The 27,499-nt window shown below is 37.6% G+C and overlaps 2 protein-coding genes and 1 long non-coding RNA gene across 3 annotated transcripts in view; 1 reads left to right on the forward strand and 2 right to left on the reverse strand.

The window, feature by feature from the left end:
• Positions 1-6,243, reverse strand: part of matn4 (matrilin 4) — a 63,382-nt gene extending 57,139 nt beyond the window's left edge. The window contains exon 1 of the mRNA XM_027146966.2: positions 5,842-6,243. The gene's annotated coding sequence lies outside the window, so the exon portion shown is untranslated. The remainder of the gene's footprint in view (positions 1-5,841) is intronic.
• Positions 6,244-11,216: 4,973 nt separating this feature from the next.
• Positions 11,217-15,699, reverse strand: LOC113642745. The gene is made up of 2 exons (XR_007140659.1): positions 15,468-15,699; positions 11,217-15,273 (listed from the first exon to the last, which is right to left on the reverse strand). It is a non-coding gene; the product is annotated as an uncharacterized LOC113642745 (long non-coding RNA).
• Positions 15,700-15,986: 287 nt separating this feature from the next.
• On the forward strand, positions 15,987-24,108 carry sdc4 (syndecan 4). The gene is made up of 4 exons (XM_027147124.2): positions 15,987-16,193; positions 21,495-21,686; positions 21,826-21,994; positions 22,455-24,108. The coding sequence occupies exons 1-4, from the start codon at positions 16,137-16,139 to the stop codon at positions 22,604-22,606; spliced, it is 570 nt and encodes a 189-aa protein (XP_027002925.1). The 5' UTR covers positions 15,987-16,136; the 3' UTR covers positions 22,607-24,108.
• Positions 24,109-27,499: the final 3,391 nt, after the last annotated feature.

Here is a 27,499-nt window from a genome sequence, read left to right on the forward strand (position 1 = left end):
GGTGGTTTGAGTTCAGGGCTCTCACAGCACAGGAGAAGAAACTGTTTACTGTTTATTCTATTTACTTTTACAGTATTTGGCAGACACCCTTATCCAGAGCAACTTTTCTCTTATTTTTATGAGATACTGCCCAACAGTGGTTCCAATAGTAGAACACTTTAACTTTAACCACTAAGCTACCATTCACATCAGGTTACACAGTTTTGAGTTTTTGAGGTTTGGATTAAACCCAGTTAAGTGCGCCATTAATTAGGATTCCCTGGTTAGGATTCAGTGACCCAACTCATTCTTGTTGGTGGTAGAATTTATTTAGTTTTGCTCCTCTTTTATGTTTCATTGCCTTCAGCATTAATCTCTGCACATAAATCTTTAGTCGTTTATCTGGTTGACTAAATGCTTGGGTTTTGTTAGCCTTTTTATTCAACCCCAAGGTATACAAAACAAATTAAAGAATTATTATTATTATTATTATTATTATTATTATTATTATTATTATTATTATTATTATTATACAATGAAAACATAAATAAAACATTTTTAAAAAATGGACAGGTTTTCTGCCCGTTACTCCTTTTTTTTGCAAAAAGTATATCACAAATTGCTAAATATCAATTAGTAGTACTTATTTATATCCATAACACCAGTCTTGTTTCATGTCATATAGTTCTTCACCTACTTTTTCTGAGGTGCTTTCTGTTTTAGCTTGGCCCCATCACCTAGTGCGACATGACACTGATGATGTGATGTAACCACTTAACCCATTCCTTCATTCATTTCATTTACAGCCCTTATCCAGAGCGACTTACAAACCCGATTCCAAAAAGGTTGGGACGCTGTACAAATTGTGAATAAAAAAGGAATGCAATAATTTATAAATCTCATAAACTTATATTTTATTTACAATAGAATATAGATAACATTTTGAAATGTCATATTGGCTCATTTTGGAGCTACACATTCCAAAAAGGTTGGGACAGGTAGCAAAAGAGGCCGGAAAAGTTAAGTGTACATATAAGGAACAGCTGGAGGACCAAACTGCAAATTATTAGGTCAATTGGCAACATGATTGGGTATAAAAAGAGCCTCTCAGAGTGGCAGTGTCTCTCAGAAGTCAAGATGGGCCAAGATCGCCAATGCTGCGGCGAAAAATATTGGAGGAATATCAGAAAGGAGTTTCTCAGAGAAAAATTGCAAAGAGTTTGAAGTTATCATAATCTACAGTGCATAATATCATCCAAAGATTCAGAGAATCTGGAGCAATCTCTGTGCGTAAGGGTCAAGGCCGGAAAACCATACTGGATGCCCGTGATCTTCGGGCCCTTAGACGGCACTGCATCACATACAGGAATGCTACTGTAATGGAAATCACAACATCTGCTCAGGAATACTTCCAGAAAACATTGTCGGTGAACACAATCCACCATGCCATTCGCCATTGCTGGCTAAAACTCTATAGGTTAAAAAAGAAGCCGTATCTAAATATGATCCAGAAACGCAGCCATTTTCTCTGGGCCAAGGCTCATTTAAAATGGACTGTGGCAAAGTGGAAAACTGTTCTGTGGTCAGACGAATCAAAATTTGAAGTTCTTTTTGGAAAACTGGGACACCATTTTATTCGGACTAGGCCAGTGGACAAGGACAACCCAAGTTGTTATCAGCGCTCAGTTTAGAAGCCTGCATCTCTGATGGTATGGGGTTGCAAGAGTGCGTGTGGCATGGGCAGCTTACACATCTGGAAAGGCACCATCAATGCTGAAAGGTATATCCAAGTTCTAGAACAACATATGCTCCCATCCAGATGTATTCTCTTTCAGGGAAGACCTTGCATTTTCCAACATGACAATGCCAGACCACATACTGCATCAATTACAACATCATGGCTGCGTAGAAGAAAGATCCGGGTACTGAAATGGCCAGCCTGCAGTCCAGATCTTTCTCCCATAGAACATTTGGCACATCATAAAGATGAAGATGCAACAAAGAAGACCTAAGACAGTTGAGCAACTAGAAGCCTGTATTAGACAAGAATAGGACAACATTCATATTCCTAAACTTGAGCAACTTGTCTCCTCAGTCAGCAGATGTTTGCAGACTGTTATAAAAAGAAGAGGGGATGCCACACAGTGGTAAACATGGCCTTGTCCCAACTTTTTTGAGATGTGTTGATGCCATGATGTGTTGCTGCCACTTATTTTTCCCTTAAAATGATACATTTTCTCAGTTTAAACATTTGATTTGTCATATATGTTGTATTCTGAATAAAATAAAATGAAATTTAAAAAATGAAAATTAAATGAAATTTAAAACTTCCACATCATTGCATTCTGTTTTTATTCACAATTTGTACAGTGTTCCAACTTTTTTTTGGAATTGGATTTGTACATTTTTCTCATTTTATGCAATTGAGGGTTAAAGGCCTTGATCAAGGGCAGCTTGGTGGACATGGGGTTCAAACTCACAACCTTCTACTTGGTAATCCAAGACAGTAACCACTAGGCTACCACATCCACAGAGACACCCTGCATAATATCGAAGCCAGCAGTAGCTTTGATTAGAAGAAGGAACACAAAAGTGCATTAGTGTCCCACATTTTCAAATTACCCTAATTTGTGATACACACACTATATACACTATGTTTAATTGAACTTATTGTACTGTATACTTATTTTTTGGTCTTATATGTAGAATTATGAAACCACCCATTTGAGTGATCAAATATATTGGATCATGTAACTAATAAGAGTTTCTTATTGCCCATGTGTGCACTGTTACCATGGTGTCTAAACAATTTCTATCTCTGAATATGTACTCTTAGTTTGAGCCCTGGGGTTCACCAAACATAACCAGAAAGCTGGTCTACAGAAACCACAGACAGAAATCTCCCAATTTAGAGAAATGTATCTGACCTAATTTGCGGGCATTTTATCATGCAGCAAGGCAATGACTGCAAACGTAAGTCATTCACCAGCCCTTAAATCAGTTGGGCAGCATTTTGCCTCCTGAAATGGAGAATGCACAAAGAAATAATGTTGTCGTTCCTTCAGCTGCTCTCTGTTTGTGGTCACCACAGCAGATCGTCTGGTCCATAGATTTGATTTTGCAACAATCAAAACAATCTCCAATTCAGAAATGTGTGTCCTGCAAATTTCATTAGCCAAATCTAACTGTGGTGATTCAAATAAGGTACTTCAAATATCAAAGTAAACACAGTGAGTCTTTTCTTTACATATTCTAGCTTCTTGTGAAGTTAGTCAAGGTAAGCCATGTGAGAGTATGTGGTCATGGATATTTTTTACACGTGGGCAGATAATGACTCTAATGGGTCTATCAGTGTTGAATGCCACTGAGGAAATAGAGATCATAGAAATCATAATTTTGCTTGTGATTTATTTACAACACAGTACTGAAAGTAAATAAAGCGATGAATGTGTGAAAGATATTAATGAAGAATCCGTTTATTACAGTGTAGCAGTGACAAATAACATGATACAACTTTGGGTTTAATTGAGTCAAGAAGAACACAGGACAAACCCTGCTGAAACATTTATACTCTTAACTTTATAACTCTTAACATTTATACTCATAACTAACTGTTTGTAATTCAAATGGAGTTGCACTTCTGAATGCAAGTTGAGTGTAAGAATTGAGTATCACCCAAATGCTTGGGTGATAATATTGTCCAGTTGGATGTCTGTAAATGGTAATTATGGTCATGCACACCTGGGCCTGGTATGGTTACAAATACCAAATTGTCATGTGATACTATTGTTTATATGATAATTACATTCACTTATACAATTTGTTCAGAGATAGTCATTGGTCTTGCTGGGGCTTCTATAGTGAAATTGATTAAAGGTTATCCATTTAGTGTTCAAACATTTTCCTCTGTTATTCAAACCTAGCTCTTTTATGTCATATATCTTGGATAAGAATCATTTGTAATTTCTTTACAGTGCACAATACATGAAAGAATATAAAAATAAGGCACAAAGGCATATTTTTGAGGACACATTTAAATTAAAGCTCAATGTTGTGCCATGGTGCTGGTGTAGCTATGGTGCTGAACTTAAAGCACCGTAACTTTGCCTGGTAGTGCAGTTTTAAATAAAAAAACATCCATAATCAATCACTTATCTTATCAGTGCTTCGTATAATAGGCCACCCAGTCAAATCCAGCAAGGCTCCTCATTAAATTCGATCATTTTTAAACATTGTCAACAGTTTTTGCTAAGTGGACTGCCCATGTAAGCCTTTCAGCAAGACCCACAATACCAAATATCAAAGGATTTCAATTTAAAACCATAAATCATAAACTTTGGTTTTGAGGCTTAGAGATTTTTGAGGCTTGAGATTTAAAAGCCACATTTGTCTGCTCATTCCTCTATAGAAACTAAAGCTCTTTGAACTTGTTTTGTAGTAAAGGCTACATCTTTTTCTCTTCTTCAATCATCTCTGTCATGCAAACAATTACTGTCCCAACTCTTCTAATATTACATAACATTGGGCTAATAATGCTCCCTTGTTGAGTTCAATTTTTTTATTTCTAACTTTTCCATCCATCTGTATCTGCAGCATTTATCCCCCTCTGCATATAAATGTAGAAACGTGAATGTAGAAGTGTGAACACTCTCATCAGGTACCTTGTGGTCTAACATGACAAAAGACCTTATATGGTCCATCAATGATCGTCCGGTTGAAGAAGGCACAACAAAGGCTATTCTTACTTGAATAGCCAGGCCAGACTATCCACACAGCTCTATGTGAAACTCCATGTGAGCTACCCTGATAAAAACTACAAAGACATGCCAGATAGTTAAACAGAAAAGATGCCACCCAAAGGACACATATTTTTTGTTTCCTTATCATCTGTTAAAAGGTACAGAGCTATCAAGTCAAACACAAAAACAAGAACAGTTTGCTGTCCCCCAATGCCACACAATCAACCACACCACTAACCGTTAAGTACTAATGACGTTTACACTATCCTATGCTTTTGCTGATTCACGCACTACAGTGCATTTTGTCACTTTATAAAATTTGTAATATATCTCTTTTGTACTATGTGCAATATATCCAATACATCTTAATACTGTACTGTACTGTATATATCCAAATAATCAAGTTATTTCACTTATGTTTATTGTTGTATTTTCAACAATATTATGTTGTATATTGTTATATAATTTACAAGTAATATTAACAAGTTATGTTGTATTTTCATGTTATTTATTTATTTATTTATTTATTTATTTATTTATTATATAAATATAGCATCTAATAGAATTCCTTCATAGTTTTATGCTTAAATGCCTTTGCTGCTGTCTGGAAATTGGCCAACTAAACTTTGTTGTTGTCAGGGAGCTCTCTGACTCTGCTCCCGTGCGTGCCCCGCCCGCACGGAGCGGCTCGCCTGCTTACTGATTGCTCTCACCTGACTCTCATTTCACTCTCATCAGCCACCATATATAATCCCCTCTCTCACTCCCACTCACCGTCAGTTATTATCCATGGTTTCCCTGAACATTTCTCGACACTCCCGTGTTCATGTTCAGCTTCGTGCTTCTCCCACGCGCTCCCGTGGTTAGTATACCGACTGCCTTTCATCCCCTACTCTCTGGACTTTGTGGGCCACGCTTCCACCGCGCACCACCAGATTACACAGACTGCCTTGCTACTCTGGATCTTTGTGGGCCGCGCTTTTCCGCGCACCACCAGATTATTCTACTTCCGTGTTTTCACAATAAACTCTGTTTGCTTCCACTCTGGCTTCCTCCTCTGTGTCTCGCATAACAGAATAACTGACCGCAAACAAGTTTAAGGTAGAGACCTTTCCGCTATTACCTGATTATGGAGAGCCGACCCAGCACCTCCTCCGACCCGGTCCGGGATCTCGTCACCGCGCTTCGAGCCGCCTTTCCCTCCACCGCGGTTCGTCCTGATCCCCCGGCTATCACCGGCAGCCCCATGGCGCTCCCGGGAACTTTTTCAGGAGATGCTTCTGCATGTCGCGGTTTTCTACTCCAGGTAAACCTCTACATGGAGATGCAACCGCAGCGCTTTCCGTCCGAGCGGTCCAAGGTAGCGTTCCTCATCTCACTCCTGTCCGGGAGAGCGCTAGCTTGGGCTCAATCATTGTGGGACTCGGCCAGCCCGATGATAAATGTGTATGCCCATTTCACTGCGCACTTTGTCGAGGTTTTCAGCGCTGCTTCCGGGGTCCTATCCACAGCCGACCAGCTGCTTAGCTTGCATCAGGGAACTGATGACATCACTGCATACAGCTTGCGTTTCCGCACCTTGGCGGCATCTAGTGGCTGGAACGAGTCGGCGCTACTGGGGGTATATCGGCAGGGTTTGTCCCCAGAAATAAAATTAGCCATGGTGGTATTTGAGGACACTACTGGATTGGAGGACTTCATTAAGAAGTCCATTGGCCTTTCTCAGCGGCTGGCGGCGTGCCAACCCATGTCACCAACCCCAGGGGTTCCACCAGTCCCTACTACTGCCTCAGACACCGAACCCATGCAGCTGGGCTCTCAGAGACTGTCCAGGAGAGAGAAGAACAGCCGCCTGGCGTCTGGTAAATGCCTGTATTGTGGTAACCCAGGTCACTCCATTGCCAGATGTCCCATGCGCCCAGCCCGAGCAGCGGTGAGTACAGTGGATTTTCCGAGAGACATATCTACTCTGTCTACACTCTCAGTGACACTTCTAACTCCCGCTCTCTCTCTTTCCGTGGATGCTCTGGTGGACTCCGGCTCGGCAGGGAACTTCATCTCGCAGGCCTGCCTCACCAGCCTGCGGCTCCCCCGTGAGAGGGGTTCCCAGGACTTAGCCGTCCAGACCATCCAGGGAAGCCCACTGGGTCGGGGCTGGGTCAAGTACTGTGCGCCGATAGTGACTCTACAGGTGGGTCTGTTCCACCGGGAGGAGATCCGGTTCATGGTGCTCGAAGATTCTACCGTCAGCGTGATCCTGGGCAGGCCCTGGCTAAGCCAACACGCCCCTGCATGCTCCTGGGACCCTTGCGACGTCCTGCGTTGGAGTAACCACTGCCTGGAGCACTGCATCTCCCAGCTTCCCGTAAGGGTCCCCTTACTTAGGAAGCAGAGGGCGGGGGCTCAGTTGTGGACTCGTCGATTCCCCAAGCTGAGGTCACTGAGGTAGTTGAGAAGCTCCTCAGTGGCAAGGCACCGGGGGTAGATGAGATCCGCCCTGAGTACCTCAAGTCTCTGGATGTTGTAGGGCTGTCTTGGTTGACACGCCTCTGCAACATCGCATGCAGGTTGGGGACAGTGCCTCTGGACTGGCAGACTGGGTTGGTGGTCCCTCTGTTTAAGAAGGGGGACCAGATTGTGTGTTCCAACTATAGGGAGATCACACTCCTCAGCCTCCCCGGAAAAGTCTATGCCAGGGTACTGGAGAGGAGAATTCGGCCGATAGTCGAACCTTGGATTCAGGAGGAACAATGCGGTTTTCGTCCCGGTCGTGGAACACTGGACCATCTCTATACCCTCGCCAGGTTGCTGGAGGGTTCATGGGAGTTTGTCCAACCAGTTCACATGTGTTTTGTGGATTTGGAGAAGGCTTTCGACTGTGTTCCTCGTTGTGACCTGTGGGGGGTGCTCTGGGAGTATGGGGTCCGGGGCCCTCTGTTAAGGGCTGTCCGGTCCCTATATAACCGGAGCAGGAGTTTGGTTCGCATTCCCGGCAGTAAGTCAGACTTGTTCCCGATGCATGTTGGACTCCGGCAGGGCTGCCCTTTGTCACCGGTCCTGTTCATTACTTATATGGACAGGATTTCTAGGCGCAGTATGGGGCCGGAGGGGGTCCGGTTTGGGGACCACAGGATTTCGTCTCTGCTTTTTGCAGATGATGTTGTCCTGTTGGCTTCCTCAAACCAGGACCTTCAGCGTGCACTGGGACGGTTTGCAGCCGAGTGTGAAGCGGCGGGGATGAGAATCAGCACCTCCAAGTCCAAGGCCATGGTTCTCAGTCGGAAAAGGGTGGCTTGCCCCCTTCAGGTTGGTGGAGAGCTCCTCCCTCAAGTGGAGGAGTTTAAGTATCTTGGGGTCTCGTTTACAAGTGAGGGAAGGATGGAGCGGGAGATCGACAGGCGGATTGGTGTATCTTCTGCAGTGATGCGGTCGATATACCGATCTGTTGTGGTGAAGAAAGAGCTGAGCCACAAGGCGAAGCTCTCTATTTACCGGTCAATCTACGTTCCTACCCTCACCTATGGTCATGAGCTTTGGGTCATGACCGAAAGGACGAGATCCCAGATACAGGCGGCCGAAATGAGTTTCCTCCGCAGGGTGGCTGGGCGCTCCCTTAGAGATAGGGTGAGGAGCTCGGTCATTTGGGAGGAGCTCAGAGTAGAGCCTCGAGAGGAGTCAGCTGAGGTGGCTCGGGCATCTGTTTCGGATGCCTCCTGGACGCCTCCCTGGGGAGGTGTTCCGGGCATGTCCAACCGGGAGGAGGCCCCGGGGAAGACCTAGGACACACTGGAGGGACTATGTCTCTCGGCTGGCCTGGGAACGCCTCCGTATTCCCCCGGAAGAGCTGGAGGAAGTGTCTGGGGAGAGGGAAGCCTGGGCATCCCTGCTTAGACTGCTGCCCCCGCGACCCGGCCCCGGATAAGCGGTAGAAGAAGATGTTTGCCCATTTTATATTATTTAAATTATGTATAAGCTAAGACTTCAAATATAGGGGTACTTTCTTTAGCCAGCAGGAAGTGAAGAGATGTAAAGTGGATGGAGATGAGACACATTGGGATGATTGTGTTGTATGTTTGTATTAAAAAAATTTTAAGTCTTGAAGGTATGGACATGTTGGGAGAATATAATGCAGCATCTTCTGAAATCTATTACTCTGTTCCTGAACTTACCACAAGGTTGCAGTACTTAGTCATTCACTGTTGGCTGTACTTAACTTTTTTATTAGCAACAATTTATGGCATTTTTTTAAGCCTAATAATGTAAACATACCATTTTCCTTTTGGTTGATATGTACCACATATCAAGCATATACATATTCATACAACACATTTTAAAGTTTAAATATATTTTGTATTAATGATGCTTGATTAATCTTATTTCTTCAAAACATTTCTTTACTTACTTTTTTTTATAAATTGACTAAGGCATCTTACAAGTAAAGAAAATTAAGATCAAATAGGCTGGCTGTTAAAAGAGCTTATATTGCGTACTGAATATATTAGGAGTATGAAGAAATATGATCTACAAACACTAGTCGTCACAGCACTCTGAGTTCCAGAGTGTACCATAGTTATATTTCTTGAAGTATTTTGACCTTTCCAATAGTTTAAATGCTCCCAGTGTTATTTTCTACAATATTATTGACCATGGTGTGAATAATATATTCACAGTGCTTTACAATTCTCGTTATATTGCATGATTGATCTTACAATGATTTGCATCAGAGAGCTTGGTGTAAGACAAACAGGCTCCCTAATCTGCTTGTCAGCTGCTTTTTTAGGACAACCAGCCACATTTACCTTCATATGTGAATCTGCTCTACATACTGACCTTGATCGGCTGACCTTTTTAAAAATGTACTGCTTACACTTAAGAAAACGATCGAGAAACATAACGTTGAGGAACTAATTAACCTAGAGGCATAATTAGTTACCACGTGATTACATTCCCATTAGGGGCTAAAGATATATACAAAAAAAATTAATGGTATATTTTGACAATAAAATCTGAAATAATTGACAATTGAATTGGATGATTATAAGCTTCACAAAAACAATAATGGAAAACATTTTAAAACCCACTTTGCTAGGTTCCAGTGTCACCCTTGACATAATCCATTCACCAAAGAAGTATACAAGCTGACACACTGGCTGCTTAGAAGGGAGCAGTGTAATTTAAACAGCTGCATTGAGGCTTTTCACATAATTCATCAGCCTCTCCACTGTTGTGGGTGTGACTCTTAAGGTTGTATAGGCCCTTGAAAATGGGAACCCAGCATCAAAGCATACCAAAAAAATCTATGGAAACACACTAAAGAATGGGGTTAGATGTTGCCAGTCAACAAGAGCTGCTTGACTGAGCAATTTGCCTGAAAATCAGACCTTTTGTTGTGAGAAGGTTGTGGAACATTAGCAGGAAGTATATATATATATATATATATATATATATATATATATATATATATATATATATATATATATATATATATATATATAATTTAATCATTTTTGCAAAGATGATAGGATCAAGTTTTTAAAATATAAAGGTGATTTAGGGCAAAATTTCTTTAATTCTAAATATATATATAAGTGAATAGAATAAAGTGTGTGTAAAGAGATGAAAAATATGTAAAAATGCAAATGCATACCTTATGCATCCAAATGTTGCATAGAGGGAAACTCTATAGTGTGCTAAAGGGATAGGGGCATGTTGTTGTTCATGAAAAGCAGACTAACTGGTTATTGTAATGTGTACTCGCTATCTCACCTGCAGCAAATTCCTCCCTTCTTTTGTGTGCAGGAACTCTAGAACTTTGCATGGCTCATTGCTCCAAGGCCTTTTCATTGTACTATAAAGCATTTGGTACCTAAAGACTCTTTGATTTTATATGTTACAGTGTTTTCGGCCTTTGTTTAAATTCCAGGTGCTCGACTCAAGGGCTGCCTCATCTGAAGTACTGTGTCTGTGACTGTGGTCATTCGGCTTTGCTGAACTTTGACCCCTGGTTGCTAGGAACAAGGCCCTCAAAGAGTGGTGCTTGGTTGAGGAGAAACAGGGAAGGGCACGTTAGAGTGGTCATAAATGCTTCCATATGACCTTGCTAACTTGGAAAAGCTCAGGTCCCCAGCAAAGTAGTCTGATATGAATAAATACTAGATTAGGAAATCAGAGATTATTCCATTTAATTCAAGACCATTTAATTCAACAATTTTTACCCTTTAATTTATATAGTTTTAGTATTTAATTTATCGTATTATATTGCAATGGATAAAGTTTGTTTCTTATACCGCCTTAATTAAAAAAAATGAGAATTTGAGCATTTTTTTAGTACATGCAACAGGTAGTACATACAACCTAAACACTCCACTCATATATCAATATTGTCAGTACTGTCAGTAAGAAAAGTGAATGCAGCTAACCATTAAATGGAAACAGAGGAAACAGTAAATAGAGCTTATTCCTGAAAAAAAAGCTATCAACACTCAGAAACTCAGGATATACAGAGGAATTTGTATTTATTGCTGTTGGTTACATACTGATATAATATGAGAATGACTCATCCAGAATAACACATACTTTTCTCAAGCAGGAAATTCCAGTCGTTCCACACTAATGTCCCAGTCGTGGTGTAGAAAAAGCTTGGAGTTTCCTGCCACTCCACCCCCACACTGACTCACACAAATGAACATGTTCTGTTTCCCTTTGTGAAGTTCCAGTGAAATCAATTCAGCACATACAGAAGATTGTAACTTCCCCTCATATAGACTGTATAGCAAACACCAAAATTTGAACATCAGCCATTTAAATTAAAAATATCAAAATTTATTTTTTACACAGTTTCTTGATTTCTCACAGTTTTTAATGTGTATGAACTAGTCTTACTGGGTGCCATTCATATCGAATTAACTGTATATAATAATAGACTATATTTAATACATTTGTAGGATACTATACATGGATGTAAGGTTAGGTAAAGTTACCAGAAATACCAGAACATAATAAAAAAGAGTAACCATGGCCTCAGCACACGTGTGTTATGTGGCTGCGAAAGCTGTTTGGAAAACTTGCCTTCCAGACTGGAAGTGGTTTTGGGTGAGCCTCCTGTCAGCCATTTTGTAGACACTCCCAAATGCCCCTTCACTCTGCCCCCACCTTGTTTTGGAGACAGAAATAAAACAAGCCAGAAGCCTATAAGCTCCCAGAGAAGCCAAATAATTTGGTGTTAGCAGAAAAACATGCTGCTCTTTGAAAGGGAAAAACAACTTTATAAGAACTAATGCAATAACATCACGATAACTGCCAGTGCTTTTCCGAAATAGACTTTTATTATATTACTGAATTATTACTAGTTAAGGGGATGAGGCAAGACACAGTATTAGCAGTGTTTCTCCTAGAGAAGTCTGTAAATACAGTCTGTATAAAGTTTTAAACTTCAGGAATAATCCTATATTGAATAGCTTAGGTAGCATAGGTAGAGATCCAGATAAAGAAATCTTTCAGAAATGTATGATATTTTGGATAACGTCTGTGAAGCTGTTAACAATGTTGACAGCAAAGATTAAGCTGAAATCTCAATCTCACTAGAACTAATAACAAAGCATAGGCATTCTTGACAATTCCCATAAATCAGGATGAACGCAGTGGTGACATGGGGTAAAGACTAAATCCTAATATTCTGGGGAAATAAAGGAGAAGATATTTCAAATGCCAAACGTACCTTCTTAAGAAATGTAAAAGTACTGTGTGTTGGCGGGGGGAGGCAAGTATTCTTTCAGAAAACAGTGTAGTTGTTGAACCAAGACAAGTCACATACTTTTTCATGGAGTGATTAGAATCACACATTATGCAAACTTTTTTTTCAGTTTATATTTAACTTTCATGCATTTAGCATTCAACCTTTTGTACCGTATGAATTTCCCCTCTGTTACAAGAAAGTCACAAAATCAAGTTTGTTTGGTGAGTATGTCAAATGTCAAGCCATGCAGAATGAGGCACACAAAACACAATTGCTAGTTACTAATTTTATTATTAGCATTATTAGTTCTGTTTCACTATTTCTAAATTTAATGGAAAGTAACCTAGAGAAACCTAGACCAATCATAAGAAGAAACATGAATACCGGTAGTTTTATTAATACATTTGGATTCAGAGGCGAAATGATCCAAATGTAGGTAGTGCTCATGTGGCATTTAAATGTTGTGGGCCTTCTATAAGGAACCTGGTCTTATCAAGGCTGAGTGTCAGCTGTGTTATGGCAGCTATGATTTCATAGTTTTCATCCCACGGAGATATGTTGGCCAGACAACATGATGGGGCCAGCATAGTGCCAGGAATCATTTGTTATCGGATGACATTTAAACATGACCTCAGTTTACAGTTCAGAATGGTTTTAACTTTATTCACTATTTGTTATATATAGGGACAGAGAGAATGTGTCTGTGTTAATATCTAACCTTCATTTTAGTCTACTCCAGTCCCCACATATTTTGCCACATCTTAAACTTGACTAGATTTTTTTACTATTTAAAACTAGATAATAACAATTTAGTTAGGAATAAACATAGAAAATTATACAGCCATACTTGCCATACTTGCTTTGATAATTAGGTCAGGACTAAGTAAATTGACTTACAGCATTGAGCCTCCTCACAGGGTGACCCAGACAGTTTATGAAGCCCATCATTAGTGCAGAGAGTTCACCAGTATTGATTTTTTTGCCTTACATAGGTCTTTTCAGCAACCACTTGGTGAGTAGCCATAAAGGTCCGATATATGCTATTTCTTTTCTACATTTTTTCTACGAACTTCTACAAATTTTGTGTGAGGTTGGCCAACTGTGTCAACTTGGCCAAAAAAAGTCAACTGTGAATTGGAATATGGAGTGTGATTATAAATAATGTCCTTTCAACAGTCATATACAGTCAATTAATAATTGTATAACCAGGAGCTCCTGATCAACTCATAAATTAGTTCATCGTCTGAGTTCATTATAAATTCAACACCAACTCCTCTGTGATGAAGCATTCAAATGATAATAATGGAGATACAGCATATGTAGGGTGTTATTTTGTGTATTGATTCAGAGGTTGCTCTCCGGAAAGTCCTAATGGGGTCGGCAAATTCTCTTCGAATATTTGAAATCTACATGAAGTGGAATCCAACCAGACATCTCTAGATGCCTCGGGATCTTTCCAGGGTTGGCCACTTCTCTTTGAGATCGTAAATCTTCATGAAGTGTAACACAACTGGAGCTGGCACAATTTCTATGACTGGGGATGGGCAGAAAAAGAAAAGCAAGTGGAGAGGGATTAGCATAGCTGCTGTTCATAATATTAGCAAAGGTTGTTATTATTAATATATTAAATATTAGCAAGCACTTGTTGATAATGTACATTTAAGCTGATGTAGTGGAGTGGTTTTATGTGAATGCCAGGCTAAAGACATATGACTTTAATCTACATTTACACTTTGAAAGTGTGTCTGAGGCAAGTACACTGTCAGGAAGGCTATTCCGAAGTTTAGGAGCTAAATACTAAAACAATCTACTGCCTTTAGTAGACTTTGATATTCTGGGAACCCCCAGAAGTCCAGAGTTTTGTGCATGAGGGATTATATCATATTAGAAGACTGGTTAGGTACATGGGAGCTAAACTGTTTAAAGCACTTAACAGGTAGCCAGTGCAGGGATGATAAAATTGGTGTTATATATTCATATTTCCTTGACCTGGTGAGATCTCTGGCAGCTGCATTTTTGCTGTCTATTCTGGCAGGCATTAACTACATAATTGTATATTTATACGTTTAGAAAAGGGTACATTTGATGCTTTTACATTTAAGAATTCTAAATGTGGCATTACACCTAGGCTCCATGCAGCAAAGAAATGTATAGTCTGTTATAGTCTAATAAATAGTCTGTTTTTGCTAAGCCTGGACTGGATTATGCTGATCTGATCTGAGCTGCATATATACTTTATGCAAATATGGAGCAAAACGGTACACCAATTTTCAATTTTCTTCTTGTATGATTGCTATTGAACTCCGTCCAGGGTGTATCCTGCCTTGATGCCCGATGATGCCTGAGATAGGCACAGGCTCCCCATGAGACCCGAGGTAGTTAGGATAAGAAAATGAGTGCGAGAGTGAGAGTGATTGCTATGATGCTGCATATATAAATATACACTGGTGAATTATATATACAAACATATCTCCCTCCAGAATCTTACATTTTAGCTGGAGGAAAGGTTTTGTTGTCAAGTGGAATGCTTGTTGTGCAACACACTGTTAACCATCATTACTATGGCAACCAGTAGTACATCATAGTACAGAGACCAGTAGGATCTGTACTTCAGAATACAAGGACTGGCAATCTGCAGAGTTACAACCTGTGTATGTGTGAACATAGCATAAAGCTTTTGGACTCCAAGATGCTGAAAGTGTCCTTCGTGTTGGTTTTATTGGCTGCTACTGCCTTTAGTCGGAATGTGACTTCAAGCTGATGTTAAGCCTGATAGTTGTACTTCAGAATACAAGGACTGGCAATCTGCAGAGTTACAACCTGTGTATGTGTGAACATAGCATAAAGCATTACAGAATATATTAGTGTTATCTAGTTACTGTCAGTGCCCTCTCCTTTTGCCATGTATGAGTTTGCCATAATGACAACTGTACTGGGGCAAAAAATCAACCAGCCTGAAGAATCAATCAAAATGATAAACCAAAAAATGATACCACAAGGAATTGCAGTCTTACTGGTGTAGAGTTGACTGAAATCCCGAAAAAAGCACAACACAACACAGAGCAGTCAACAAAAAGAGGTGATGCAACGCGTTTCCACTAACTTGCCGTAGTGACGTACGAAATGACGTACATTCCATGATACACGTATCTTCTAACACGTGCCTACGTGCGTAAAGTTTCCCTTTCAGGACTCCTTTTCCTTTTCACTTATTTAGCTTATATATATATATATATATATATATATATATATATATATATATATATATATATATATATATATATATAAGCTAAGTAACTAATATGTAATATGTACACAAAATTATAAAAAAAAAAAAAACATAAAATGTTATTATTAAATATTTTAAGAACAGTTCCGTGTTTTAAGGTTATTGGCTTTCTGTATGTAAGCGTTTCCCCCCTTTTTTCTTTCGCCTTTTTTCTTTTATTCCCGTAAACAGAGCGGAGGGAAATTTTGTGCTCTGTTTCCTGGTTGGGGCGGAGTTTTTTTTTTTTCTTCATTGGGGCGGAGTATAGAACCTGAGTTTGCGTCTGTGGGGCATCAGAAGAAAGCGACGTTGATCGTAAATAGGTTCTACATCTTAATCTAAGTGTCGGTACTTTCAAAGAACGCGATAGGAATACGTTTTACTGCGGGTGTTTTTAAAACTTTTGGACTCCAAGATGCTGAAAGTGTCCTTCGTGTTGGTTTTATTGGCTGCTACTGCCGTCGCCGAGTCGGTAAGTGGCTTAAAGCTGACGTTCAGCCTGATAGTTAGCACTCCTAGCTAACTAACCAGCAAAGTTACTATAGTCAACTAACTATTCGTCTGTCTAACCTGCTGTTTCGCGTGGGGTTCATTTAACTTGGTACTTTAACATTAGCCTTATTCAGAGTAAGTGAGAAGTGATTATCAGGGTATTTTTTTAAACAACTGACTTGTGTGTTTTACGCTTTGTGCGCTAACAATGGCATAGTTTACACAGGTAAATTGTCCTGTTGCTAGCTAACTTAGCCATTTTCCAGTTTTGTTCATGGACGTTCTAAAGTGACTGTGGCTCTTGAATTTTATTAGGGAAAGTTTTTTACAGTTATTTCTAAGCACTGTTATTTAACTAACATGAGGAATTGCTTGTAATTAAAAGCATAATTGGATATCTGAGTTTTAAGATTTTACAAATGTGTAAAATGCTGAAGTTTCTTACAAGGGAAATCTGTTGTTTTTTGTAAACCTGTTAGAATGAATATTAAAAAAGGCACTCATTTTCCTTTCTAATGTGCCACTCGGATACATAACAGCTTTTAAATAATTGTAATCTTTAATTCAGATGTTTTTGCTTCAATACCTGTCGGCGCCATGGCGTTATGATGACAATAGAAAAGAATGGCCATGTTCAGGTATTTGCCAGTCAGAGGCTGAAATAGAAAGGAATTGCTCTAATATAACTTTAAGACAGGTCGTGCACAGCGTGTGTGGTCAATAAGCCGCACTAACACGAACAGGCAAAATTCAAATGTCCTGAGAGAGTGCTTTCCATTTGAACTCTTGGAATATTGTGTACTTTTTAAATGTATCCTGGGAAGACACAAAGACCAAGTTCAATTGAATTTTCTGTTGTGAGTTCCTTTAGAGCCTATAGCTGTAACATTCTTTCATTCTCCCAGCAATCTTAACAGGCAGCTTGACCAAAGTGTCTAATTGGTGATCAGAATCAGATTCATCATTTGATATATTGTGTGATGTGATGTCTTGAAATATCTTGGTTCTTTTCAAGTCCAGGATAGGTGATTATCATTCCATGAAAAATTGGTTAATGTAATTTATTGACATTATAAAATAATCACTTTCTGTTAGCTCTTTTGGTTGTTTATGGTTAATATTGTAGCACATGTTATTATATAAGAAGAAAAACAGTGTTTTAGACTCATGGTATCTTAAGTATGTAACCTAGTGAACCAGAGTTAACGTATCCATTGATAGAGACTTAAGCACTTCTGTACGTCACTCTGGATGAAGGCGTCTGCCAAATGCTGTAACTGTTTAAATGTCCACCTTAGGAAACCACAACAACCTCAGTAGCATGCATAAGCATCATATATTCCTGTCACCCCCCACCCCCCACTTCTAACATTTTCTGTGGAATTTGACCCGTTGTGGCCTAAGCCAGCCTTCTTTTGGGAATTCTCACACTTGGTTGGACTTCAATGATCCAGTTCTTTTGTTGTTCACTCATTCTCCAGCCACTGGATAAGAGAAGGGCTTAAACTCAGGCATGGTCTTCATTTGAGTAAAGATTATATTTGTCTCACTTTTGGATGCATACAAATTAATTCTCATTGTAATTAGATAAATGTTAGTATAATATATGTTTGTCTGTTGCATGTTAGCACTGGGGGACCAAATAACATTTTCTTTCGTTCTTTTTTAAGTTGATTTCAGCAACAATCTGGTTTCAGGTTAAGTGACTGATGCACTTAAGTAGTAATGCACCCTTTGGGTAGCATTAATGTACTGAGTGTTAAAAATGCACAGAGATAAATGTAAATATTCAATTCCTGTGACAGAAATTCTACTTGGAAGAGATTTACACTCAAAGCCTTTGGCAGTTTCACTCCACTTTTGGGAAAAGACATGACAATAATTATGCACATACCATTTGATTCATCAAATCTGCTTGAGTTTTGTCATAACAGGCTGCTTACCACTATTTGAATCACATTTGAATAATTTCTTTTGAAATCATTAGTTATGTTTCGCTAGAATGTAGTCTCCAGCAAATATCAGAGCAATGAACTCAATAAATACTTTCACCAAATGTAGTAATGCTTTCTGCATTGCTGTCCACTGGACTATAAAATCCCAATGGAATGTTGGCATGCTGAGATTGGGTTTTGTGTGCTGCTAGTCAGGAAGAAGCTTAAATATACAATAGTTAAATATTTAGTAAATAATTTAGTAATTATCACACTGACTTTTTATCAAGGACAAATAGTTTATTAATATGTACTAATGTTAATGTTTACTGTCTGGATTTTTTTAAACAATCACTTTGCTGGTGGTCTTCCAAGATGGTTAGTACCGTAGTTAGTTTTTTTGTCACTTTTTTGTCACCTTCTCATATTTCCATTACTTAAATAACTCTGCATTGCTTAGCCACATTTTACATAAATGATATGAATGTTTATAATAGGCAAAATATGAAAGTCCTAAACCTGTTATATACCGTCTATTTTCACATTATATACTTGATGTATTATAGAATGATAGAATTTATGATTTACACTTATTAATTACACTTATTTTATATTCCACTGTTGTGCAACATCATAAAAAAGAAACTTGTTGGAATAAGGGAGCTGCAGGGTTGTATTTGAATGGCATAAAGAATTATGTTCTCATCTTTATTATATATGTATAGATAATTTATTATTTATTTAGAAAGTCTAAAGTACAACACTTAAAATATTACTTTTTTTACCATGCAAGTGCTCTGGAATATAAAATACACTAAATATTTTTAGAAACTCTTTTGGTCTAATCTTCCCTAATTTTATACCCACATTACCTTATTGCCTTTATTTACCTTCCATAGGAATTTTTGGCTTATATAATTTTTACACTTGGCAGGCAAAAAATTGCTGTAATAGTCAACATGGTAACTGCAAAGCGAAGTACATTTAATGCTCATCCAAAGGCTGCATGTTAAAGGTAGAAAATATGTGACAAATTTAAAAATTGCAACCCTTTGCAAACTTTTTTTTATTATTTTAGTTTAATTAAAAATATTTATGTTAACTAGAATACCTAAGTTGCAGGTTGGGCTGCTCTCATTTCCTGGTTTGCAATACATGCAAACTAAGTTAGCTAGCAAAGCTGGAATCATTCTGTCATTCCACTTCTATCATTCTATCATCCACTTTGCCCTCCATCATTTCTCACTGAAAATAAATGGAGGTCGAGGCAGATCTGTGAAAAGCTCTTTACTCTTTATTTACTCTACATAATGGGAGCGTTTTCATCTTTGCATTCTACAGAGTCTGTCTAACACACACAGAAGTCGACTATAAATAGCTGCTTTAAAGGTGTACTACCTTTAGCATGTGAGACATGGTCATAGGTGTATATAGGCTAATATAATTCTAATATCATTCTTTTCCAAGCAGTTGGATCATGTTTTGTCCCCAGGGTCATTGAGTGTGCAGAATCGTAGTTGTATGTAGCTTTTAAGTTATTTTGGGATAGAATACACAAGGAATTCAATAAGGAATGTGTATGAAATAAAAACATTGAAGCCTTGATGGTTTTTTTTTGTTTGTTTGTTTGTTTTTTGTTTTGTTTTTAGGTCTAGTAGGCAGTGCAGTTTTCTACAAAAATTTCTCAGAGAATTCCTTCTGAGGTCAAAGATTTTGCTTTGTTTCACAGTAGTGATGTCATGTTCTGTACTTTTTTCAGCAGCATATTCAGTGTGATATGGTTGGGGATTTTTACCTTTGACAAATTTGTAGGTGTCGTCTTAAGACAGTGTTTTTTGTGGGTTGTCCATGCTGGTTCTCAGAACTTTCACCTAAAGTTATTTAGCATTTTCTCTTTCTGCTTAAGAGAGCTTGTGGTTTATATGAATAAATGGGGAAGTTTTTAGGTTAGCTTTCATAAGTACTTTCTGTGTGTTCACCGTATGCCTTCCTCTTATTGGCTTTGTTTCTTTACAAATGAGAGTGCAGAGCTGACATCAGTTTCATGTGGTATTTGCATGATCCTGGTTTCCTGGAATAGGCTTGGCCTTTTATATCAGCTGCTGTTGTAAATTCCCTTGTAAAATAAAAAAAAACATCTCTAGCATGATACATTTTAGTACCTTCAATATGTTATTATTTTCATTATATTAAAGTTGAAATTAAACTACACACAAATCTGCCCTTTAGGGAGCGTTAAACACTGTGTAAGAAAGCAGAAATGTTCAGTAGTAAAACAAGTGTATCAAAGCAGCATGTGAGAATGTAGTCGCTTGGAGAACAAGATAGTTACCCTTATACACTAGACTACTGAATCATATGATTCAGTAGATATTATCACAGGGCTGTGCTATTGTTTAACATAGGTGTGGTGGTACTGGTTTACACAAGGTTTGTATTTATACCAGGTAAAACGACATACTAGCAAATCCGTAACAGTGTTCAGACAAAAAAAAAAAAAAAAACTGAGTCAGTGACCTGTGATTCAGTAGAAAAATGACGCATCTTGCTTGACTATGAGTTAGCCTTTTAGGTTTCGGTGAATGTGACACCCAACCCCACACACCACTTTATGTCTAATTTGTTGATTTATTATTGTAAACAGTGTTTAGATGACTTGTCTTTTATTATTAGGCTGAATTGTGGCTCAATTAAACTAAACCACCTAGTTGAAGTTGATGTATTTTGATGTTGAGTCAATCAGTACAGTCTGACAGAGGTCAGCTGAGTGTATGAGTAACACCCAGTTACTGTATATCCAATCTTGTATACACAGAAACCAGATCTTACTCAGCTTTATACTTTACTATATCAGTCCAGACTACAGAAAACTGTCAGGTGTTAAGTCAGCATCAAACCCAACAATTTTAAGTTTAGATTTTTCTGCCAGCTAAAGATGGTTTATTTGTATTTTATTTAATTTTACTTCATGACATTCGTCCTCCTATTGTTACCTTACATTTTCTGCACGGCTTAGCTCCACTAACATATAATTTGTTCAATTGTTTTGTCATTTTTTTACAGTAATCATTATGATTACAAAGGTGACAGCAAGACCGTTTGATACATCTTCAGATATAATCTACATATAACGAGGGTTAAAAATCTGGCATGAAACAGATTTGGATCAGATAACTGTTGCATTTTAGCCATATGTTATACAAATGTAAAAGCATATTTCTCTTCATGCCATATTTTACAACCAAGTCCCCTCGCAGAATGAACTATGAATGTTGCGGTCACACCTTTTTAAGAAAAATGTTTTATATAATGTATGTATAAATGTATAAATTTGTATGTACTTGCAGGTACGAGAGACAGAAACATGGATGCCTCCAAAGGCTGGGGAATCACATGATGACCTGGACTCATCTGGTGATTTCGTTTTTCCTAATGAGGAAAAAACAGTTGATGACGAGGACGATAATGAGGACGTTGAAGACTATGATGATATGTCAGGTTCTGGTGATAGCGAGACGATAATAAATGAAATCTATAAGGTAGGTGAATATCCATATTTGTAAAAGTATACAGCTGAGCAGGTTTCATTTAAGCAGAAGTAATAGTCTGCATTGTATGTATGATATTGGGAAAACTAGCTTGCTCAATTTTTATTTAATTATTTTGTCTGCCTCTTAGCCTGAAGAAATTGATAACAGAATCCGAGACATAGAGCCCTCGGGTCAGCCTCACCCAACAGTTAATGAGATTGAGCTGGTGAGACAGAACGAAGTTGGTCACCATCCCAGTGTCCAGCTGTCTCATGCAGGAGAACAGAACATCTTTAACAAAACTGAAGTGCTTGCCGGTAAGATATATTAATCATCATTATGAAACACAAAATGTGGTAGCTCTCAGCTATATTAGACATGTATATGACCTGGTATATGATGATTATACTGATACTTTATGATAAAAATGACCACCTAACTATCCATAAAGTATAATTCAGTAAATAAATAAATTATTAGCTGAAGTTTCAGCTAAAAGCCTCAACCAAACAACTAAATCTAAACAGCCGTTACAGCCGTAGGGACTTCTCTGTCTCCCAAAACAGGATCTAGTTCAGACATACCTCATACCTACGTTCGGGTATTTCACTCAGTTGCCAAGGCAATAATAATAAAATTATTAAAAAATGGAGGTTAAAGGTAAAATACTGGCCAGCAGGAAATAATTAAACTTTTGCTTAGAAAAAGAGATTGCAAATATAATTGTGTGTGTACATTTATTGTTATTAAACATATTCCTGTTTCTTTTTTCCCTAGCTGTTATTGCTGGTGGTGCTGTTGGGCTGCTTTTTGCTGTGCTTCTCATCCTTCTCCTTGTTTATCGCATGAAGAAAAAGGACGAAGGCAGCTACGATTTGGGCAAGAAACCTATTTACAAGAAAGCTCCAACTACCGAGATCTACGCATGAATAAATATGAACTCTGAACTCTCAAACATGAACTCTGAACTCTAAACTCGCACAGTGCCTCTGACGCTCAGCTAGGTTCCGTCTCTGTCCGGCTTGAGAAACCGCAAACCAGCATCGCAAACGAAACATGATTACTCGGACTGTTTATTTGAATTTATGTCACAAGAGAAGGTGCTCTGTTGCAGACTTTGCTGTACCAACTCCTGACCTTTTCCTTTTTGTGTCTGGTTTCCCATTGATATGCTCAAAGTCAATAGCCATTGTGTTTCCTTTCTTTACTTTCCTGTTCTATAACACTAAGAGGTGCAAATGGGGCTCTGTGGGTGAATAATATGGATTCAAAGTCTGTGCAAAACTCTAAAATTGTCAAAACTGACTGCAAACGCCTGTGCCATTTAGCAGAGCTACATGCTTTTGTGGAAAATGTTACTGTAGACTTTTGCTTTTAAAGAAATTGTGCAGATTAATTGTCCATTCTTAATGCAAAGTGGTATAAAATTGACACTCTTGAATCGAGAGCATGCTGTGTATGTTCTGAAAGTGACACGTTAATGTCCAATTTATTTTTAACAGAGCAAATAAGGTTTTCTTACATTCCATGTGTCTATGTTGTGTTAATAATAAGGAGCAAGTTTCTGACTAAAATGATTAAGTAGCCCGGTCATTGAGTTTTAGCTGCTTCTCTGACTTTCAATTGACAGGCTCCAGAAGAATACCAGAAGAAAGATCTCTGTAAACAGTTTTATCATGTCCAGGGGTCTGTAAATAGCCGTTTTTGTTTTTTTAATAAGTTAAACCTGTACACCTCGGTACTTGGCCATTTTTGGCAAACTTCTATTTACCAAATATTTATATGCCAAAATAATTCTCTTCTTGTTTTGTCTCGGTATTGAGCATACAAATTAAACATGAAGTTATTGACTTTGTTTTTTATGTTGCTTTTTACCAGTGCAAATTGGGAATCTCAAATTGATGACCAATCCTTATACTAACTTTTGTTCTGTATCTCAGTGTTTTTATACTCAACTTTTTCTGTCTCTTCCAGTGTTTCATAGAATAATACTTTTATATTATATTGTGTTAATTTAACTTTTGAATAGACTATTTTATTGCCTTTCTTCAGGTCTTGGGGTTTCTCCCCATCGAAGCTGTAAATGTGATTTTTTTTTTTTTTTTTTTAAACGGAAATCTATACACTAGTGGAAGATTCTTTTTGAAGAGTTTTAATGCATTTTTTTGTATTGTAAAGGTTTTTATTTCTTTTAGACCTTTTTAATTGATACCTATTTATGTTTTTGTAGAAAGATACTCATACTAGTTCCGAGTTGAATGAATGAGCCATGTTATTTGCATGGGGGTAAAAATAAGAAAGTTTGCTGCTTTTTTTTTTTCTTTAAACACATGATGTGAAATCTCCAATTTAATAAATGAATCGGTGGATCGTTGGTTTCTAAATGCAGGTTCTAATCTGATCAGAAATAAAGCTATTTTTGTGCACATTTCTAAAGTGTCAGTTTTATTTTGTATATTTGATCAGTAATAGGTTGCCCTGTGTCCTAGAACACATTTTTCATTACATTAGTTCTCCTTGTAGCTTAATTCTCATTCACTCAGTTCACATTATCAATACCAATTTTCAAATACTAGTGTAGGTAGAGTTTATTTTGTTTTTCTGAGCTGTTGCTGTTCTTTATTTGACCTTTAAGATATGTCTTTGAGTTTAAAAAATGTTTTTGGAAATTTTTTAGTTGTAGGTGTTCTGAAGTCCCCATCTAGGGAATTTCCATGGTTGGGTCTATGCATTACTGCACTATGTAGGATGATGATAGTATACTAAAGATTTTTCAGTTAGATGTTTTACCCAATACATTTGACCTTTTAAAACAATAAGTATGCTAAGTATTACAATTTATTCATCAATACCTGCTTGCTATTAATAAATAAACCTCATTCTACTGTACAACCTCAATCAGCCATGACATTAAAGGTTAGAGTTGACATTACCATTAACAGGTAAGAATGAATATAATGGATTATTTTGTTACAACACCCTCAGTTTTAAGGGTGGGATATTTTAAAACCACGTGAAGTGTCAGTTCTTGTAATTGTGTTGGAAGTGGGAAAATGGGCAAATGTAAGGATCTGAGCAGCTTTGACAAGTGCCAGGTTGTGATGGCTACATAAGCATCTCCAGAGCATCAGAAACAGCAGGTCTAGTTGGGTGGGGTTTTTTATTGCACAGCTGTGCGCAAGCATTTCGAAACATGTGATTATTAAGCCTGCCTGATCTTCAGTTTTCCAGCGAAAGAGGAAGGACTGGTTAAAGGAATCAACAACACATTCCATATTCTTAATTTATTAATAAAACTGATTTAAAACTAGTTACCCATTATGAACCTCAAAAGTTTATTATTAAAAATGTTCTGATAAGGAAAAAGTCAGTTGCACACAGGCCAAAAATCATAATTCTCACAAAGCGTGCATGCATCTTAAGAACACCTAATGGTGCCAGAAAGAAGAAACCATGAATTGGAATGCCTGTCCTTGTAAGGCAAAGATCTAAATGCATCTGTGTTCTGAGGTGTTGCAAAGATCCATATGGATATGATCCATTTGGCAGTGCATGTGCATGTGTACTAGGACAGAAAAGATCTTTGTATTCTTAACTACCCCTGTCATCTTCTCTATATTTAGTCATTTGGATTCTTGTTGGTTTCTCTATAATATGCACTCACTAAAACTTAGTAATTCCCATTTATTTATTTATTTATTTATTTTCTGCCTGATAGAACTGAAATAACTTCAAAACCACTGTCATTACTTTTTCATTCCTCTAGACATTCATTTGTGCCCTGGTTATGTATATATACATTATGATGTTGACAATTATGCCACTTTACACTTCATAAAACACATCTTTATGATTATATTGCTTTAGCAGATGAGGGTATGAGTGAGTTGATTGCTCAAAGTGTAAAAACAGTCACAGCAACTAGAAGCGGTTTGGCAAGATGGTGTATGGTGGTTACCCTGGTGGATAATCCCCTGAGACAGGATGGAATGGCTCACAATATGTGGCCTTTGAACTCTGGTGTGCTCTGGGCAACTGGAATTGAAACTGAGTTAACAGTACTTGAAGATTCTAAAACAAAACAACTTGTATTTATTGCTGACATCTTAATAACTCCCAACTTCCATTATAAGTAAAGTAACATGGCTGACATGATAGAAGCATGTGGATTTAAACACAAAAAAGCAAACAGGAAGAGTTTCGGACAAAAATACAGTGTTCAAGGGAAATCTTAATACATGGGGGTTTAATCAGAAACATCAACACAAGTACAGTTCAAACAATTTTATTCAGACTGTACAGTGGGCTTTAGTAATTATTTTAGGCATGTAGATTAGAATTGTTATTAGAATTAAGCTGACAGATATCTGATGGGTGTAAAATATCGAACATACGTCCATATGCTGTGTTTGGGAAATTGATCTTCTTGAGTTACAATTTAGGCAACTTTGAGACAGGTTGAGTTCATTTGTTAGCTTGCTTGTTTAGCTTTTTGTGTGTGTTTGTTTTGTTTAATTTAGTATATCTATCTATCTATCTATAGATGTAGGATTAGAAGCAATTATTCCCTTTGCTGGAGGATAGTAAAATGCTAACGAATTATTGCCTCCTCCTGGTGAAACAAGATTACTGCAAGTTTTATTGTCCTTAATTGAGTTCTATGTAATATATATATATATATATATATATATATATATATATATATATATATATATATATATATAATTAAATAAATCTAACAGATCAAAGCAAAAGTTAAATAAATATCAAAACAATTATTATAACATTAATAAATTATAGCACAATATTATATCTGTAAATATAAATATCTGTAGAATATATTTGTGTTGACAATCTTTGGACTTAACATAAAATTTTGTAAGTTAGTTTAACTTAGAAGCATTTATTTTCTGATTTTATTGGACTGATAAGTGGAAGTTCAGACTTTCCTTTGTCTTTTCCCTTGTGGAATTGATTGACAGAAATAACATGAATTCATTCATGTGACATTTAACAGAAGGTGGTCAGAATCAAACAAGAAATTTGAACCCCAACATCTGAAATAAAACAATGACAGGTTTTTTTGTTTGTTTATAACATAAAATTGTCATTATCAAAATATTACACACATATTTATAATGTATATATACATTAGATGTACTGTAGGTCTTACAAAATGTAGTGTAAAGTTCAAGTCATTTACATGTTTAATTTCAAGTTAGTTTGGTAAATTATTACAGTTTGCAATTACCATTGTTCCCAATGACCAATCACTTGTTACCTCTGTTTTCAAATACTATTGACTGATCACCACTATTTTCTAAGCCTCACTCTTATATTCTTTATTTTTAACTCTCTCTTCTTGGGGATCTTTACAAGCAATAACAGCGAGTAAATGTTCTCTTCATGGCAACCAACCTTTCACCTTTTATGGCTACTGTTTTAATTATATTCTACTTTTGCATGAATAATTACGGTTAAATATTATATAATAATAAGGAATATCTTTGTATAAATAACATGTGTAAGCAAAAACACAACTTAAACATGACCACCTGCACATAAGGAAGAAATTCAGACCTATAAACTCCTTCCACTAAAATATGGACATACACACGTGCACACAGAGAGAGATAACCCTGTGAGTAAATGCTGTGGAAACACACACACACACACACACACACACACACACACACACACACACACACACACACGATGAGTCACAGAGGCGAATGCGGATCCAAATGCAGTTAAATCCTTTTAATAGACGAAACAGGAAACAAACAAGCAGGCAAAAACAGGGCACAGGAACAGAGACATAA

This window comes from Tachysurus fulvidraco, chromosome 5 (assembly GCF_022655615.1).
Source record: "Tachysurus fulvidraco isolate hzauxx_2018 chromosome 5, HZAU_PFXX_2.0, whole genome shotgun sequence".
Taxonomy (NCBI): domain Eukaryota; kingdom Metazoa; phylum Chordata; class Actinopteri; order Siluriformes; family Bagridae; genus Tachysurus; species Tachysurus fulvidraco.

Bases quoted from the DNA above. Each gene is read 5' to 3' on its own strand.
- sdc4 (XM_027147124.2), top strand. From the start codon at position 16,137: ATGCTGAAAGTGTCCTTCGTGTTGGTTTTATTGGCTGCTACTGCCGTC. The intron at 16,194-21,494 runs GTAAGTGGCTTA...ATGTACTTGCAG, and splicing joins CTACTGCCGTCGCCGAGTCG to GTACGAGAGACAGAAACATG. The intron at 21,995-22,454 runs GTAAGATATATT...TTTTTTCCCTAG, and splicing joins CAAAACTGAAGTGCTTGCCG to CTGTTATTGCTGGTGGTGCT.